The sequence below is a fragment of the Mobula birostris genome, chromosome 1, assembly GCF_030028105.1.
Source record: "Mobula birostris isolate sMobBir1 chromosome 1, sMobBir1.hap1, whole genome shotgun sequence".
NCBI classification, from domain to species: domain Eukaryota; kingdom Metazoa; phylum Chordata; class Chondrichthyes; order Myliobatiformes; family Myliobatidae; genus Mobula; species Mobula birostris.
Window position 1 is genome coordinate 52,107,188 of NC_092370.1, and position 15,600 is coordinate 52,122,787.

The following is a 15,600-nucleotide window of genomic DNA, read 5'->3' on the forward strand; positions in this document are numbered from 1 at the left end:
TCCCATGTGCATGTATGCTTCTTTCTGGTGCTCCCGTTAGTCCAAAGACATACTGGTTAGTAGGCTCAATGGCCATTCTAAATCATCCAGTGATTAGGCTGGCGTTGAACAGGTGGGTTGCTGGACGGCACATCTCGGTGGCTTGAAGGGGCTGTTCTGCGCTGTATCTCTCTAAGTAAACCCTTCTCACCTTAAATGCATGCCCTCTGGTGTCATGCTTCGGTCTGACCAGCTGGGGAGCTGCAGGGTCCTCCAGGCTCCAATGCTCCTCCGCCCCGACTATTAGTTGATTATTTTCAACTGTGTCTTGTTTTAATTATCAGTGACCCTGTGCCTTGTTTTTTTTTTGTCTATTTAAGTTCCCTCTGTTTTGTTCGTCTTGGCTCAATCTTACCTACCTACTGATTCCCGAATCTTAATCTGCATTCTCTACTAACCAATCCTCCAGTTAAGATTATTTGTTCAATTCCATCCTCATCTCTGGTCTCCTCTGCACTTGGGTCCATCTGGTCTAAGTCTTTCCTGGTAGTCAACTAGTTAAAGATAGAGAACTTCACCATACCAATCCCATTTCAAAGCCAGCCTAGCAACCACCTGTAACATCGAGGCTGAGCCATTCATGGATTCAGCAGAGTATGAACATCTCCAATCAGTGCTGGCCAGCCAGGAAGTCATGATGGGGAGACAAGAGTATATGCTCAAACAGATTTTTACTACTCTGCAGTCGTTCACCAAGACCATCCAGCTGAGCCCACAAACCCCTGCTGCCACCTCAGCTTCTGCCAACATAGAAGCATCACTTGCTTGAACTGTTCTGGTTCCTCCTGGTTCCCATAGTGGTGCCCTGTATCTGTCAGTGCCTGAGAGATGTGGTGGCAACCCAAGGACATGTAGAGGTTTTCATGCCTTATATTCTCTGGCTTTTGAGCTGCAACCTACCAAGTTTCCCTCTGATCACCATAAAGTGGCCTATATCATCCCTCTCCTCTCTAGCAAAACTATTACTTGGGCTATGCTGATCTGGAAGAGGAACTCTCCAAGTTGTGCAGACATATCTCTTTTCAGCTAGGAAATGAAGAGGGTGTTTGACCACTCAATTAGCAGAAGAGAGGCGGTCAAAGAATTCCTCCAACTTCATCAGGCTATGTCAAATATAACATGTTAGCCAGAATAAGGAAATTAGCTCATGTCCACAAGGGCTGTTATACCTACTGCGGATTACTTCCTGTTCCTGGTCTCATATCTCCAAGGACTTCATTACCGGTCTGCCACTATTGCAAGGTAAAACTGTGCTAATGGTTGTGGTCGACTGGTTTTCCAAGGCCTGCCACACTGTACCCCTACTCATGCTTCCGGATGCTCAGGAAACAGCTAACCTTCTGATGCAACATGTGTTTAGAGTGCTTGGCTCTCTCCCAGAATGTTGTTTCTGACCAATCCCTCAGTTTACCTCCTTGTTCTGGAAGGCTTTCTGTCAGCTCACTGGAGCTATGGTCAATCTCTCATACAGATCCGTTTACAATAGCACTGCTGAAGGTGGGCAACAGCTTACTGGAGGTTTTCAAAGCAATTTGACGAAATACTCTATTAATACACTTTTAACATGGAAAATTGTGGTAGACAATGAAGAGGTGAGTGAAAACAAGGCTGATCCGAGGGTCGAGGATTGTGTGTGTGATACAACGTCAGAGCAAGGCCGAGGCATGTTCCAGAAGAGGTTGGATTCGAAGTCAGAGTTGGAGATGAGGTTGGAGTGAGCGGAGTGGAGGAAAGTTGAAGTAGAGCTGTTTCGGAGCCAATCTACCTAAACCAGGAGCTAGGTTTGGGGTGAAAATCCAAAAATCTGAGATGCAAAAGGTCTTGGGAGTCCTTGTGCAGAACACCCTAAAGGTTAACTTGCAGGTATAGCTGGTGGTGAGGAAGGTAAATGCAATGTTAGCATTCACTTCAAGAGGTCTAGAATGCAAGAGCAGGGATGTGATGCTGAGGCTTTATAAGATACTGGTGAGGCCTCACCTTGAATATTGTGAACAGTTTTGGGCTCCTCATTTTAGAACAGATGTGCTGGCATTGAAGAGGGTCGCAAGGATGATTCCAGGAATTAAAGGGTTATCATTCAAGGAACGTTTGATGGCTCTGGAATTTAGAAGGATGGGGGGATCACATCTGAAAAATTTTGAATGTTGAAAGGCTTTGACAGAGTAGATGTGGAAAGGATTTTTCCCATGGTGGGAGAGTCTAGGACAAGAGGGCACAGCCTCAGGACAGAGTGGCGTTCATCTAAAACCAGAGATGCAGAGAAATATCTTTAGCCAAGGGGTGGTGAATTTGTGGAAATTATTACCACAGGCAGCTATGGAGGCCAGTTTGTTGGGTGCATTTAAGGCAGAGATTGATAAATTCTTGATTGGACATGACATCAAAAAGAATGAGAGAAAGTCACGGAATGGGGTTGAGGATGGGAAAAATGGTGACGATTGAATGGCAGAGCTAAATGGCTTAATTCTGCTCCTATGTCTTATGATCTAAAGGCAAGATGACACAACAAGGCTAACAAGAGAAGTCAAAGTCAAAGCCAACATAAAAGCCAAAGACAGGACATACAGTAGAGCAAAATTTAGTGGGAAGTTAGAGGATTGGGACGCTTTTAAGACACAACAGAAGGCAACTGAAGCAGTCATTAAGAACATAAACATGGAATATGAAAGTATGCTAGCCAATAATATTAGAAAGAATATCAAAAGTTTCTACAGATACGTAAGCGTAAAAGAAGGCGAGAGTGGATATTGAACCACTGGAAACCGCTGCTGGAGAGGTAGTAATGGGGGATGATGAAATGGTGGACAAACTGAAGTATCTTGCATCAGTCTTCACTGTCAAAGAGACGAGAGATATAATGGAAGTTCCGGGAGTCATGGATCATGAAGTGTGCAAATTTTACCATAAATAGACAGAAGGTTCTTGGGAAACTGAGAGGTCTGAAGCAGTAAATCACCTGGATTATAAGAACATTAGAACATAAGAAATATGAGCATGAGTGGGTCACCTGGCCCGTCAAACCTGCTCTGCCATTCAATAAGATCATGGCTGATCCGGCCATGGACTCATCTTCACCTACCTGTCTTTTCCCCCATAACCCTTAATTCCCCTACAATGCAAAAATCTATCCAACCTTGTCTTAAATATATTTATTAACGTAGCTTCCACTGCTTCATTAGGCAGAGAACTATACAGATTCACCACTGTCTGGGAAAAGCAGTTCCTCCTCATCTCCGTCCTCAATCTACTCCCTCGAATCTTGAGGCTATATCCCTGAGTTCTAGTCTCATCTACCAGTGGAAACAACTTCCCTGCCTCTATCTTATCTATCTGTTTCATAAATTTATATGTTTCTATAATAGCTCCTCTTATTCTTCTGAATTCCAGCAAGTACAGTCCCAGGTGACTCAATCTCTTCTCATAGTCTAACCCCTTCATCACTGGAATCAACCTGGTGAACCTCCTGCACCACCTCCAAAACCAGTATATCCTTCCTCAAGTAAGGAGACCAGTATCCTATACAGTTGCAGCATAACCTCCCTGCTCTTAAATTCAGCTAAGGCACCGGTGACCCCTGTTTCCATCCAGGGAGTCAGTGTGGACATGGTGGAGGATTACAAATACCTGGAGATACGAATTGACAATAAACTGGACTGGTCAAAGAACACTGAGGCTGTTTAAAAGAAGGGTCAGAGCCGTCTCTATTTCCTAAGGAGACTGAGGTCCTTTAACATCTGTCGGACGATGCTGAGGATGTTCTACGAGTCTGTGGTGGCCAGTGCGATCATGTTTGCTGTTGTGTGCTGGGGCAGCAGGCTGAGGGTAGCAGACACCAACAGAATCAACAAACTCATTCATAAGGCCAGTGATGTTGTGGGGATGGAACTGGACTCTCTGACGGTGATGTCTGAAAAGAGGATGCTGTCCAAGTTGCATGCCATCTTGGACAATGTCTCCCATCCACTACATAATGTACTGGTTGGGCACAGGAGTACATTCAGCCAGAGACTCATTCCACCGAGATGCAACACAGAGCGTCATAGGAAGTCATTCCTGCCTGTGGCCATCAAACTTTACAACTCCTCCCTTTGAGGGTCAGACACCCTGACCCAATAGGCTGGTCCTGGACTTATTTCCTGGCATAATTTACATATTACTATTTAATTATTTATGGTTTTATTACTACTTAATTATTTATGGTGCAACTAACAAAAACCAATTTCCCCCGGGATCAATAAAGTATGACTATGACTATGACTATGACTATGAATCCCTCTGGCAATGAAGGCCAACATTCCATTTGCCTTCTTGATAGCCTGCTGCACCTGCAAACCAACCTTTTCCGATTCATGCACAAGCACTCCCAAGTCCCTCTACACAGCAGTATGCTGCAATTTTTTTTCACCATTTAAATAATAATCTGATCTACCATTTTCCTTCCAAAAAGGATGACCTCAAATTTACCAACATTGTACTGTACTCCAGCTGCCAGACACTTGCCCACCCACCGACCCTATCCATGCCTCTCTGCAGACTCTCCGTATCTTCTGCACAATTTGCTTTTCCACTCAATTTAGTATTATCAGCAAACTTAGATCCACTACATTCAGCCCCCTCTTCCAGACCGTTAATGTATATCATGAACAGTTGCGGGCCCAACACTGACCCCTGTGGCACACCGCTCACCACTGATTGCCAACCGGAGTAACACCCATACAACCTAACTCTCTACTTTCTATTAGTTAACCAATTCTCTATCCATGCTAATACATTACCCCCAACTCTATGCATCCTTATCTTATGGATAAGTTTTTTATGTGGTACCTTATCCAACACCTTCTGGAAATCCAAATAAATAATGTCCAGATGGTGTACACCCCAGGATTCTGAAAGGGCTAGCTGAAGATATTGTGGAGGCATTAATAATGATCTTTCAAGAATCACTAGATTCTGCAATGAGAAGAAAGGAAACTAGAGGCCAGGTAGTCTGACCTCAGTGGTTGGGAAGATGTTGGAGTCAGTTATTAACGATACGGTCTCAGGGTACTTGGAGGCATATGATAAAATAGATCATATCAGCATGGTTTTCTCAAAAGAAAATTTTGCCAGACAGATATGTTGGAATTCTTTGAAGAAGTAACGGGCAATATAGACAAAGGAGAATCGGTTAATGTTGTATATTTGGATTTTCAGAAGGGCTTTGAAAAGGCACCACACACAAGGCTGCGTAACAAGTTTACAAGCCCATGGCATCACAGGAAAGATTCTAGCATGGATAAAGCAGTGGCTGATTGGCAGGAGGAAAGGAGTGGGAATAAAGGGAGCCTTTCCTGGTTGGCTGCCCGTGACTAGCGGTGTTCCACAGGGGTCTGTGTTGGGATCGATTCTTTTTACCTTATTTGTATAGGTATATCAATAATTTGGATGATGGAGTTGATGGCTTTGTTGCAAAGCTTGCAGACGATATGAAGATAGGTAGAAAGACAAGTAGTTTTGAGTAAATAGAGAGGCTACAGAAGGACTTGGACAGATCAATAGAACGAGCAAAGAAATGGCAGATGGAATACAGTCTCAGGAATTGTATAGTCATGCACTTTGGTAGAGGAAATGCAAGGGTTGATTATTTTCTAAATGAAGAGAAAATACAAAAAACTGAGATGCAAAGGGACTTGCAATTCCCTGTGCAGGATTCCCTGAAGGTTAATTTTCAGGTTAAGTCTGTGGTGAGGAAGGCAAATGCAATGTTAGTATTTATTTTGAGAGGACTAGAATATAAAAATAAGAATGTAATGTTGAGACTTTATAAAGCACAGGTGAGGCCTCAGTTGGAGTATTGTGAGCAGTTTTGGGCCCCTTATCTTAGAAAGGATGTACTGAAGCTGGAGAGTGTTCAAAAAAGTTCACGAAAATGTTTCCAGGATTGAATGGCTTGTCATATGAAGAGTGTTTGATGTTTCTGGGCCTGTATTCACTGGAATTCAGAAGAGTGAGGGGTGACCAGAGTCCTCCAGGTTCCGATGCTCTCCTCCCCTGACTACTAGTTGATTATTTTCAACTGTGTCTTGCTTTAGTTAGCAGTGTGCCTGCACCTTGATTTACTTGTCTATTTAAGTTCACTCTGTTTTGTTTATCTTTGCTCAGTCTTGCCTACCCTGTCCTAGCCGGCATTCTGTACTAAACATGTATAATTTTGCTGATGACACCACCACCATTGGCTGAATCAAACGTGGCGACAAATCGGCATATAGGAGGGGAGTTTGAAAATCTGGCTGAATGGTGCCATAACAACAATATCTCACTCAACATCACCTTAACTCTCACTCAGTGCCAGCAAGACCAAGGAGCTGATTATTGACTACAGGAGAAGGAAACCAGAGGTCCATGTGCCAGTCCTCACTGGGGGTTCAGAGGTGGAGTGGGTCAGCAACTTTAAATTGCTCAGTGTTATCATTTCAGAGGATCTGTCCTGAGTCCAGCATACAAGTACCATTACAAAGAACATATGGAAGCAACTCTTTCTTAGAAGTTTGTGAAGTTTTAGCAAGTCACCTTAATCTTGACAAACACTTATGCTGTAAACGTCCAGTGGAGAGTATATTGACTGGTTGCATCATGGCCAGGTATGGAAAAGCAATGCCTATGAATGGGAAAGCTTACAAAAAGCAGTGGTTATGGTGCAGTCCAGCATGAGTAAAGCCTTCCCCTTCATTGAGCACATCTACACGGAGCACCGTCACAGTAAAGTAGGATCTGTCGTCAGGGACTCCCACCAACCGGGTCATGCTCTCTTCTCACTGCTGCCATGAAGAAAAGGTACAGGAGCCTCAGGACTTATGTTACTAGGTACAGGAACAGCTATTACCCCTCAACTATCAGGCTCTTGAACCAGTGGTGAAAACTTCATTCAACTTCACTTGCCCTATCACTAAACTGTTCCTACAGCTTATGGACTTGGGTCTCAAGGACTCAATCTCATGTTCTTGATATTTATTGCTTATTCATTTGTTATTATTTCCTTTTTGTCTTGGCATACTTTGTTGTCCTTTGCACATTGGTTGTTTGTCATGTTGGATGCAGTCTTTCATTTGTTCTATTGTGTTTCTTTGTACTTACTGTGAATGCCTGCAAGAAATTAATTTTAGGATTGTATATGGTGACATATATGTACTTTGATAATAAATTTACTTTGAACTACTAGCCAATCATCAAGTTAAGATTCTTTGTCCAATTCCATTCTTGTCTCTGGTCTTCTCTGTACTGGGTTCAAACCCAGCCTGGCAACCTCCTCTGTTACAGTCTACTATTAGACATTTCAGTCGTGGGGAAAGATGCTGACTGTTCATTCTCATAACCTTATAAATATCTATCAGTCTCTGCACTCCACGGAAAACAACTCCTTATAGCACGTCCTCTAATCCAAGCAACATCCTGCTAAACCTCTTCTGCATCCTCTCCAAAGCCTCCACATGATGGGGCAACCAGAACTAAAGGCAATACTCCAGATATGGTCTAACTAGAGTTTTATAAAGCTGCAACATAACTTCCCGACTTTTGAACTCCAGTTCCTCAACGAATTAAATATTGAACACAGGATTATCACTCACATTCGTGAATACTAAAAATGAAAGGATGTCCTCCATATAAAGTGATCAACAAGTTAGAAACATATTGTCACTCTTTGCCAATAGGTTCGTTTGCTTTCCTGCTATTTCCAGCCGCGTGGTGGTGGCATTTGATTATTGAAATCACTTGCACCCCCTTGTCCTGCAGTTCAGCGCCTTATCCAGCAGGGAGGGCAGCATGAAGACACAAATGGTAGCGTTAAACCGAACACTTGCCAAGATAGAACTGGAGACAAATGTTTGCACCAGTTTATGGAATCTGCCGGGTTTGATCCTCATACCTCCTTCCTTCAACTGTTCCGCATGTGATCTACCCGACAACAGCCTGCAGTCATGTGGCTAGACAGGTGCGAGTAGTCGTTTAAGAAGACGTTTTGCAGACTGTTTTTCGATGAAACATCTGTATGAACAATGCTTGAACATGAAGTGAATTGCCCGTATCTGCTTAGAACAACTGCACTGAAAATAAAGTTAGAATTCATATTGCTTCCATAAACATTTAGCAACATTTTTTAATAAATATTGGTTAAACACTCTGTTTCGACCGTTTACTTTCTAAAAACTTCGCTACATCGGGAGACGCATATACTATTTGCGCTTTGCTCATATAAAATTCGTATTTTGTTTGAATTCAGAACTTTGTCCTAATCCATGTTTAAGTGAATCTGTCTCCGATACTGTTTATAACATCAGTCCAAAAGGTCTAATTCCCTGCAATACCGATCAGTTAAAATTAACTTTGATTTTATTGACTGTTAACTTTACGTCGCGGTGACAATCATCCTTGAAGTATAGTATATCTGTACGTGAAACTACACGTACAAAGTGGGGCTTTCACTTACAATATGTTGGAATTAATTAAAACACAATGGCCGTAACACCGGCATTTGTTTCTCCCCTTTCCATATGAACATTTTAATCAAGTTTTCATCCACTTGCTTCGAAGTACATATTTACACTTGTTTGTAATACATATTCACAAATTGTAATATTGTAATATTACATTGTAATATTTCAAAGGTATTTTTAACAGTTCTGTAAGATAGGATATTTTAAATTCGCAACAGAGATTTATCATTAATACGCGCACGGAACATTTCTTATTCACAATCACCATTGCACCAAAAAATGTCATTCCAATCTGACTTATAGATTTCAGTTGTACTTCTTACACCCAAACATAATCGTTATCAGATAATATAATATTCAAGCTCGGCATCTCCATTTATTCAATCTGCCTTTTAATTTTTTTTAGTTACAGCAGGTAGGCCTATCATAGCTCAGGGGGACACTTTTTGGGGCTAATTAATCCTTTAATTCACGGGACGCGAATTTTAGTGTTGTATTTGCCTGACCATTTTTCCCAAGGAAAACGTAATGCAAAGATCTGGCGTCCCCCCACCCGACGCTTTTTTTCTTTAACACATCTGACTTCCAAGACTCCGTTTGAAAGGTGTTCGTCCCACTTGACGCCAGGAGGGATAAACACCATGTGTATCAGACCAAGCAGTGATTTAGCAGAGGAATGCGCGTTCTCCACGGGGCAACAAGTCCTGACAACACCGACTCCCCCGCGACGCCCCTCTCCCCGACACTCAAGCAGCACGTCTCATCCCAGCACCTGTCGCTTGGCGCGAGGTCGGCCTCCGCCAATCCCCGCCCCGCGCCCCTCCCCGCAACCATCAAAAGGCGGCGCGCCATTGGCCAGCCGGGCGACAGATGCAAATCTGCGCGCGCGCGCCTTCCCCTTGCACCTGACTCTGGAGTATTTACAGCACATTGCAGGAATGTGCTGCACTCGCGGCGGCTGCACTGCCTTCTACTTCAGTACTCTGGCTGCAAGACCACCGGCAACTCCACTCACTCGCCTGCAGCTTCAAACTCTCGACAACCAAAAAAAAAGTGCCGGTGCTTTCGCTTTCACCGTCCTACACCTCAGGATTATTTCGTAGAAAATATTACTTAATTCTTCCTACCGCCCACCCATCACCAGCACCCCAGGCCCACCCCCCTTCCCCAAAATGCCGCGATCATTCCTAGTTAAGAAACACTTTAGCACCAGCAAAAAACCAAATTACGGAGAACTGGACACGCAAACAGGTAAACTGTGGTCTTGTTGCAGTTATGTAAAGGAGGTGCACATAACGATGTATGCAATCTTGGGTTTGGTGCAAATGTTCAGAGAAAACTGCAAGATTGAGTAATTTGACACGAAATACCGTTAAAATTAGTGGAAGCAAATGGATCATTTAAAGTCGCTCTATTTAAATAGCACCATGCTTATAAATGACATTGTGTATTTTGTGTTTATTTTTGCAGTCATCATTTCTCCCTACCTGTATGAGAGCTATCCGATGCCTATAATTCCTCAGCCGGAGATCCTGAGTTCAGGCGTTTACAATCCCGGGAGCGTCTGGGGTAGTGTCTGTTCGGCCCTGCTACCCTCTCCTGTCCCTAGCGACCCTGCACCTGCCTCCGAGTACACGGCCATTCAGCCTTCGCCCCTCAGCAATGGAAGCATGTGCCCGGCCGCCCGGCTCAGCCCCCGGCACCGGTCCAAGTGCGAGCGGCTCACCGGGGATGCCAATGGTTCGGAGACCTCGGGCAGCGACGAGGAGGAGAGGATCGGCCGCAGGGGCTCGGGCGAGAGCGCGGTGGACGCGGAGAAGTTTCGCTGCAACTTCTGCAGCAAGGCGTACTCAACTTTTTCAGGACTGGCCAAACATAAACAACTACACTGCGACGCTCAGACACGAAAATCTTTCAGCTGCAAATACTGTGAAAAGGAGTATGTCAGCTTAGGAGCCTTAAAGATGCACATCCGGACCCACACACTGCCCTGTGTGTGTAAGATTTGTGGCAAGGCGTTCTCCAGACCGTGGTTACTGCAGGGGCATATCAGGACACACACGGGTGAGTGTGGCTCCAAGTGTAACGGGACGTGTGCTACTTAAGCTGCTCCCGTTTACCTGCTTGACGCTTATATAAGCAAAATATTAAATACACAGTCTGGCACGCCATGTTATTAGTAGATATTCTTGCCAAGGATCAAATTGAATGCATCATCGGAAAATGTAGTGGGGGCACAGTCGCTCTGCTTATCGAGTTTTGCGCTTGTTGCCACCTTTAAGAAGGAAATGCGCAGTTTCTAAGTGTATAAAATGCATTATAATAATCGAATTTATTTTGAAGTTGGATTTAGGGTAAATATTGACAGATGTGTAAGAACCGGCTCAAGGCTTGTTGTAAGTGTACCAGAAATGTTGTTGGTGATAAATTTGAGAGCAGTTGTCCCTTTAGGAACGTGTTTTCAGAAAAAAGAATGGTACTGATGGCCGGATTACTGCTGATCTAAACGCACCTGCCACCAAAAGGCGTTATTAACATTTCCATCCTGCTCTAGAACTCCCATCAGCTCACAATGAATATTTGACAGCTGATTTAATTTTAACCTCTGAGTTATTTTATAAAGTGTGGATACTATAAGTTAATGGAACTTCAAACTCGTTTTATTAATTTTATTCAAGTAATTGAAGTACACTTGTATAGCAGAAATAATAACAGCAATTATGTTATAATCTAACAAATCTCGTTGTTTTTAAAAAAAAAAAGTCACCCAAATATTTTGTTTCTGTTCAGGTGAGAAGCCTTTCTCTTGCCCACACTGCAGTAGAGCATTTGCTGACCGATCCAACCTGAGGGCACATCTACAAACTCACTCAGATGTGAAGAAATACCAGTGCAAAAACTGTGCCAAAACTTTCTCCAGAATGTCACTTCTGCACAAACATGAAGAATCAGGATGCTGCATAGCACACTGAGAAACGTGGAATTACATTGAGGACTAGTTCTAATTATGTTTTCAAGTTCATTGCCAAAACATCCTAACTGCTTTGTTTCATCAAGATATATTTTTTCAATTATCGAAACAACTTCTATGATTTGCATTTAGGATACAAGTCTTGGAAAATGAGAGTTTTGATGATTCAGAATGTTAAAACTATGCACAGCACCATGGAGTGCAATATCATTTGGAATCCTTCCTCTGTGCCTTCCGTCAATGCAGCTGCACATTGTGTACATATATAATGTAAATACTCTATTTTTGTATTTGGATTTAATAAGTATGAAAATGTACTGAATGCAGAAGTGCAACAAGACAGACTTAATGGCAAAGATTTATTTGTTACAGCTTGCATGCTGATATGTTTAGCCATGTATTTCCCACCTTTTTAAAAAAAAACATGTTTTGACTTTATATAATAAAACTATTTTTAAATATCTCATACTGTCATATCCGTCTACCAAATGTCAGTGAATGGGATGTTCGGCGTCAGCCAGACCTCAATATACAAATGTCCCTACAGGATAGGTTTTGTTTCTGTGAAATTCTTTGTTAATTACCATCTGTTTCAGATCAAAGTGTAAGGTATTTGGATCCACTAAGTACACCACAGGACACTGTTCAGGAAATAATCATTTTCCGGTTCAGGTGTCTCACAAACTGGAAAGTTGAATTGTACCCCTTCAGAAATATTTAACACATAAACAGGTTGTTAAATATTTGCCCATTATGCATTTCCTTTTAATGCCGTTATTTATGATGGGTATGCCTTGTAGAATCTTATCCCTGTCTAATAATCATTTGTCTGACCTTTACAGCTATGTGTTCCATACTTTTTTTTGCTTTGGAGTTTTCCTTGTTTGATTTATGACTGTGTGCACAACTGAAGATATGTAAAAGTTTTTACACTCTGCCTCCTCTATTTATACGTAACAAAATTCTGTCTGCCAAAGACCATAAACATGTATGCTCAGTGTTGAATATGAGCTTCCCTATTTCTCTGACAGGAATTCAAGCAACTCAGTTTATTTAGTTAGTTAAATATGATGCAGCTGAGTGTTATCTCGGAGCAAGTTAAGTGCACTTCCCTACCAGATACCAGAAATTCCCAATTTATATTTTTCTATGGACACATTCCTTCCCACTGTGTAATTTTTGTATAATAGTTTCCTTTAAATGAATTCCAGAAGTTTATTAAAATGTAACATTTAGTATCAAATTAACTGTGCTGAAAATATTTGTTATTAAATGAATTATGGATCAGTGAATGCAGTGGGATATGGATTAGATACATAATGTTGAATCCACAAAAATAGACAATTTTTTTATACTGAGCAGGAATAATGTGAACTGCCTCTTGACAAGTAATTAAATTATGAAATGACGTGGATACAGGAAATACTAGTTTTAACAATTTACTGTAGTCATTAATAATCTAATGATTACATTAAATCATTTGTTAACTCCGCACCTGACTAAGGATGTTTTTAAACTATGTCATCCTCTCCAAATATTTAGCTACTTAAGAGTTGATATTAATTAAATTGTGGTCAAGGTAGTTATTTGCCACTGAATTAACACCTGCCATTAACTCAACTATAATGGAGTGTTTTAGTTATTCACGGCTGCCAGCTCAGCAGAAATCTAAGGAAAGTACAAGTAAAATTATTATGTATAACAAAATCTTCCAACCTTTAATGTTTTACATGGTGAGGGAATCTTAAAAGCTGCTTACTAAATAGGCAATCTACGTATCAAGTTCTGATGTCTAAAACAATGAACCAACAAAGCCTGTTTACTTTAGACCAGAGTCAGAAGTTCAAACAATGGAGTTTTATTTCTTCTGAGGGTGGAGGGTAGGAAGATGGAGGGGCGAATGCTGTGGTAGACCTGTTCGTAAATCATGGGATGTTTTGATCAGACTGGAGGAAAAGCTTTACTTCAGCCTGTACTTACAGCTTGTGAAGCTACCAAATTAGTTTGAAAATTTTCATTGATGTGGAATCACACACAAACTTTGAAGGTTTATATTTTGGTGTTTTGAGTGGTTTCTAATCTGTTCTGACTTCAAATTTGTCAGTCATCTGCGCACAGAAAAAAAGCAGTTATTTCACTGGGGCATCATTAAAACACAGCAGCAACTTTGCAGAATCACATACTTCAGTCTATTCCCAGTTACTTCTCGATTTCAGGAAATGGCATAAGACGATACTTATGTAATTGGCACCAGTTAACTTGTCTTTACATGTAGCTGAGTGTTGATACTTTCAATTTATAGAATGAGAAGTATATTTAGTCATGTGGTCTAAAGGAGACTTAAAATTGACAGCTAAATACTTAGTAAATCAAGAAAGCATATTTTCATGAATCATTCACTTTTTGGTTCTTCGGTACTGCTTAAATGCAAAATATTAAAGTACAAAAATGTGAAATATTACGAGGTAGTTAAGCTTTTGTTACAACAGCTAAATGACAGATTTAGCAATGATTATGATCATATATTCTGAACATGTATCAGAGCTATGCTTGTCACCTACCACTTAAAATACACCTTTCACACATGAAAAACAGATGGGAGGCTGGCCTATGTACTGTATATAAGTGCGAGAAGTGTACTGCATATCAACTAGTGGAACTGCATTGGGGAACATAATTAAAACAAAGTTCCAGAGTTAACAAATGACTGATATTTTCCATGATTGTTGCCCTGTTACATTCTCTTCCACAAACTTTCCATAGTCTGTGAGGTTGTCAATTGGAACCTCTCTGCTTTGTCTAAGTGACTTGTCTAACTAATGTTAACCAGAGCATCTTCAGTAAGGCTTCGCAACCTTCACCTTTACTTTTGTAGACTCCATCCAGACTCCTCACCTACATGCTTTCCCTTAGGATCAATATACATAAGTACGGTATTTCCTTCTATATTTATGGTGACAAAATCCAGCTTTATTTCTCTGTCACGACTCTTGAACCCTCCACTGGCTCGGTATATCAGTCAGCTTATCCAACCCAAAAATGTAAACAACTTGCACTTATGTAGTGCCTTGAATATTGTGAAGCAGTCGAAAAGAGGAATTAGGGGTACTGAAATGTTTATAAGACCCTAAGGCATAAGAGCAGAATTAAGCCATTCAGCCCATCAAGTCTGCTCTGTCATTTGATCATGGCTAATCTATTTTCCTCTCAACCCCATTCTCCCACCTTCTCCCCGTAATCTTTATAAGACCATGAGATCCAAACCAAAGCCTGGACAGCTGAAAACAAAACCTCCATTGGAGTGACGAAAATTGGCGATCGGCAAGAAGATAAAATCAAATTTCTCAGGTTTCATTCATAATAAACTACAGATGGTAAAGGTCTTGCACATATGTCAATTGACATGTTGGAAGGAGATTTGAGAGTGTTTTGGCCATAGCCAATGCAAGCTAACTGTACAGAATCCAAACAACTTTCACTGGACTCTGGGTCCTCCAATTAAACATTGTGAAGAGAGCTCCATTATGCACACTCTATTGATGCAATTACTAGTTTTATTCTACCTTAAAAGCTGAACTTCGAATCATGCATTCCCTCAATCACAAAGAATCTTGACTTCCAACTCCAAAATTTTCTGTTCAATCCGGCCTCAAGTTATCTGTTGCTGAATTCTTTTTGCTTGTTAAGAGCAGAGATGATCACTGCAGTGTTTTTTTTTTGATACATTCCAGCTACCTAGGGCCCATATTCTAGAACTGCTTCAGTGAACCCTTTCACCTCAACACAGAGACAACCTTACTTCCCTTTAACATCAAGGACAGACTGGAAGTGCAAATAAAATAGAGTGGCACTATTTCCTGTTTTGCTCCCATTACTTTCTCACTTGAATACCAGTGGACTTGGTGGAAACTAGGGTATTCCAGTGGGAGCCATACGAGTCAATGTAAATCAGGTTTCAATGCGCTCAGTGGATTCTGATGACATTTTTAATTGACTCTGAATGGACACCCAGCTGAGCACCAGGAAAAAAAGCTGTTAGGAAATCAGTGATGCTCTCCAAATTAGTTAAAATATTGTGCACTAGGGCCTGCGATATTAGTGATTCTGAATAATTGGTAA

At 41.5% G+C, this 15,600-nt stretch overlaps 1 protein-coding gene across 1 annotated transcript; it reads left to right on the plus strand.

The window, feature by feature from the left end:
• Positions 1 to 9,394: 9,394 nt before the first annotated feature.
• snai2 (snail family zinc finger 2) lies at positions 9,395 to 11,944 on the plus strand. Its single transcript, XM_072258617.1, has 3 exons — positions 9,395 to 9,761; positions 9,981 to 10,574; positions 11,301 to 11,944. Exons 1-3 carry the CDS (start codon positions 9,683 to 9,685, stop codon positions 11,480 to 11,482), a joined length of 855 nt encoding a protein of 284 aa, XP_072114718.1. The 5' UTR covers positions 9,395 to 9,682; the 3' UTR covers positions 11,483 to 11,944.
• Positions 11,945 to 15,600: the final 3,656 nt, after the last annotated feature.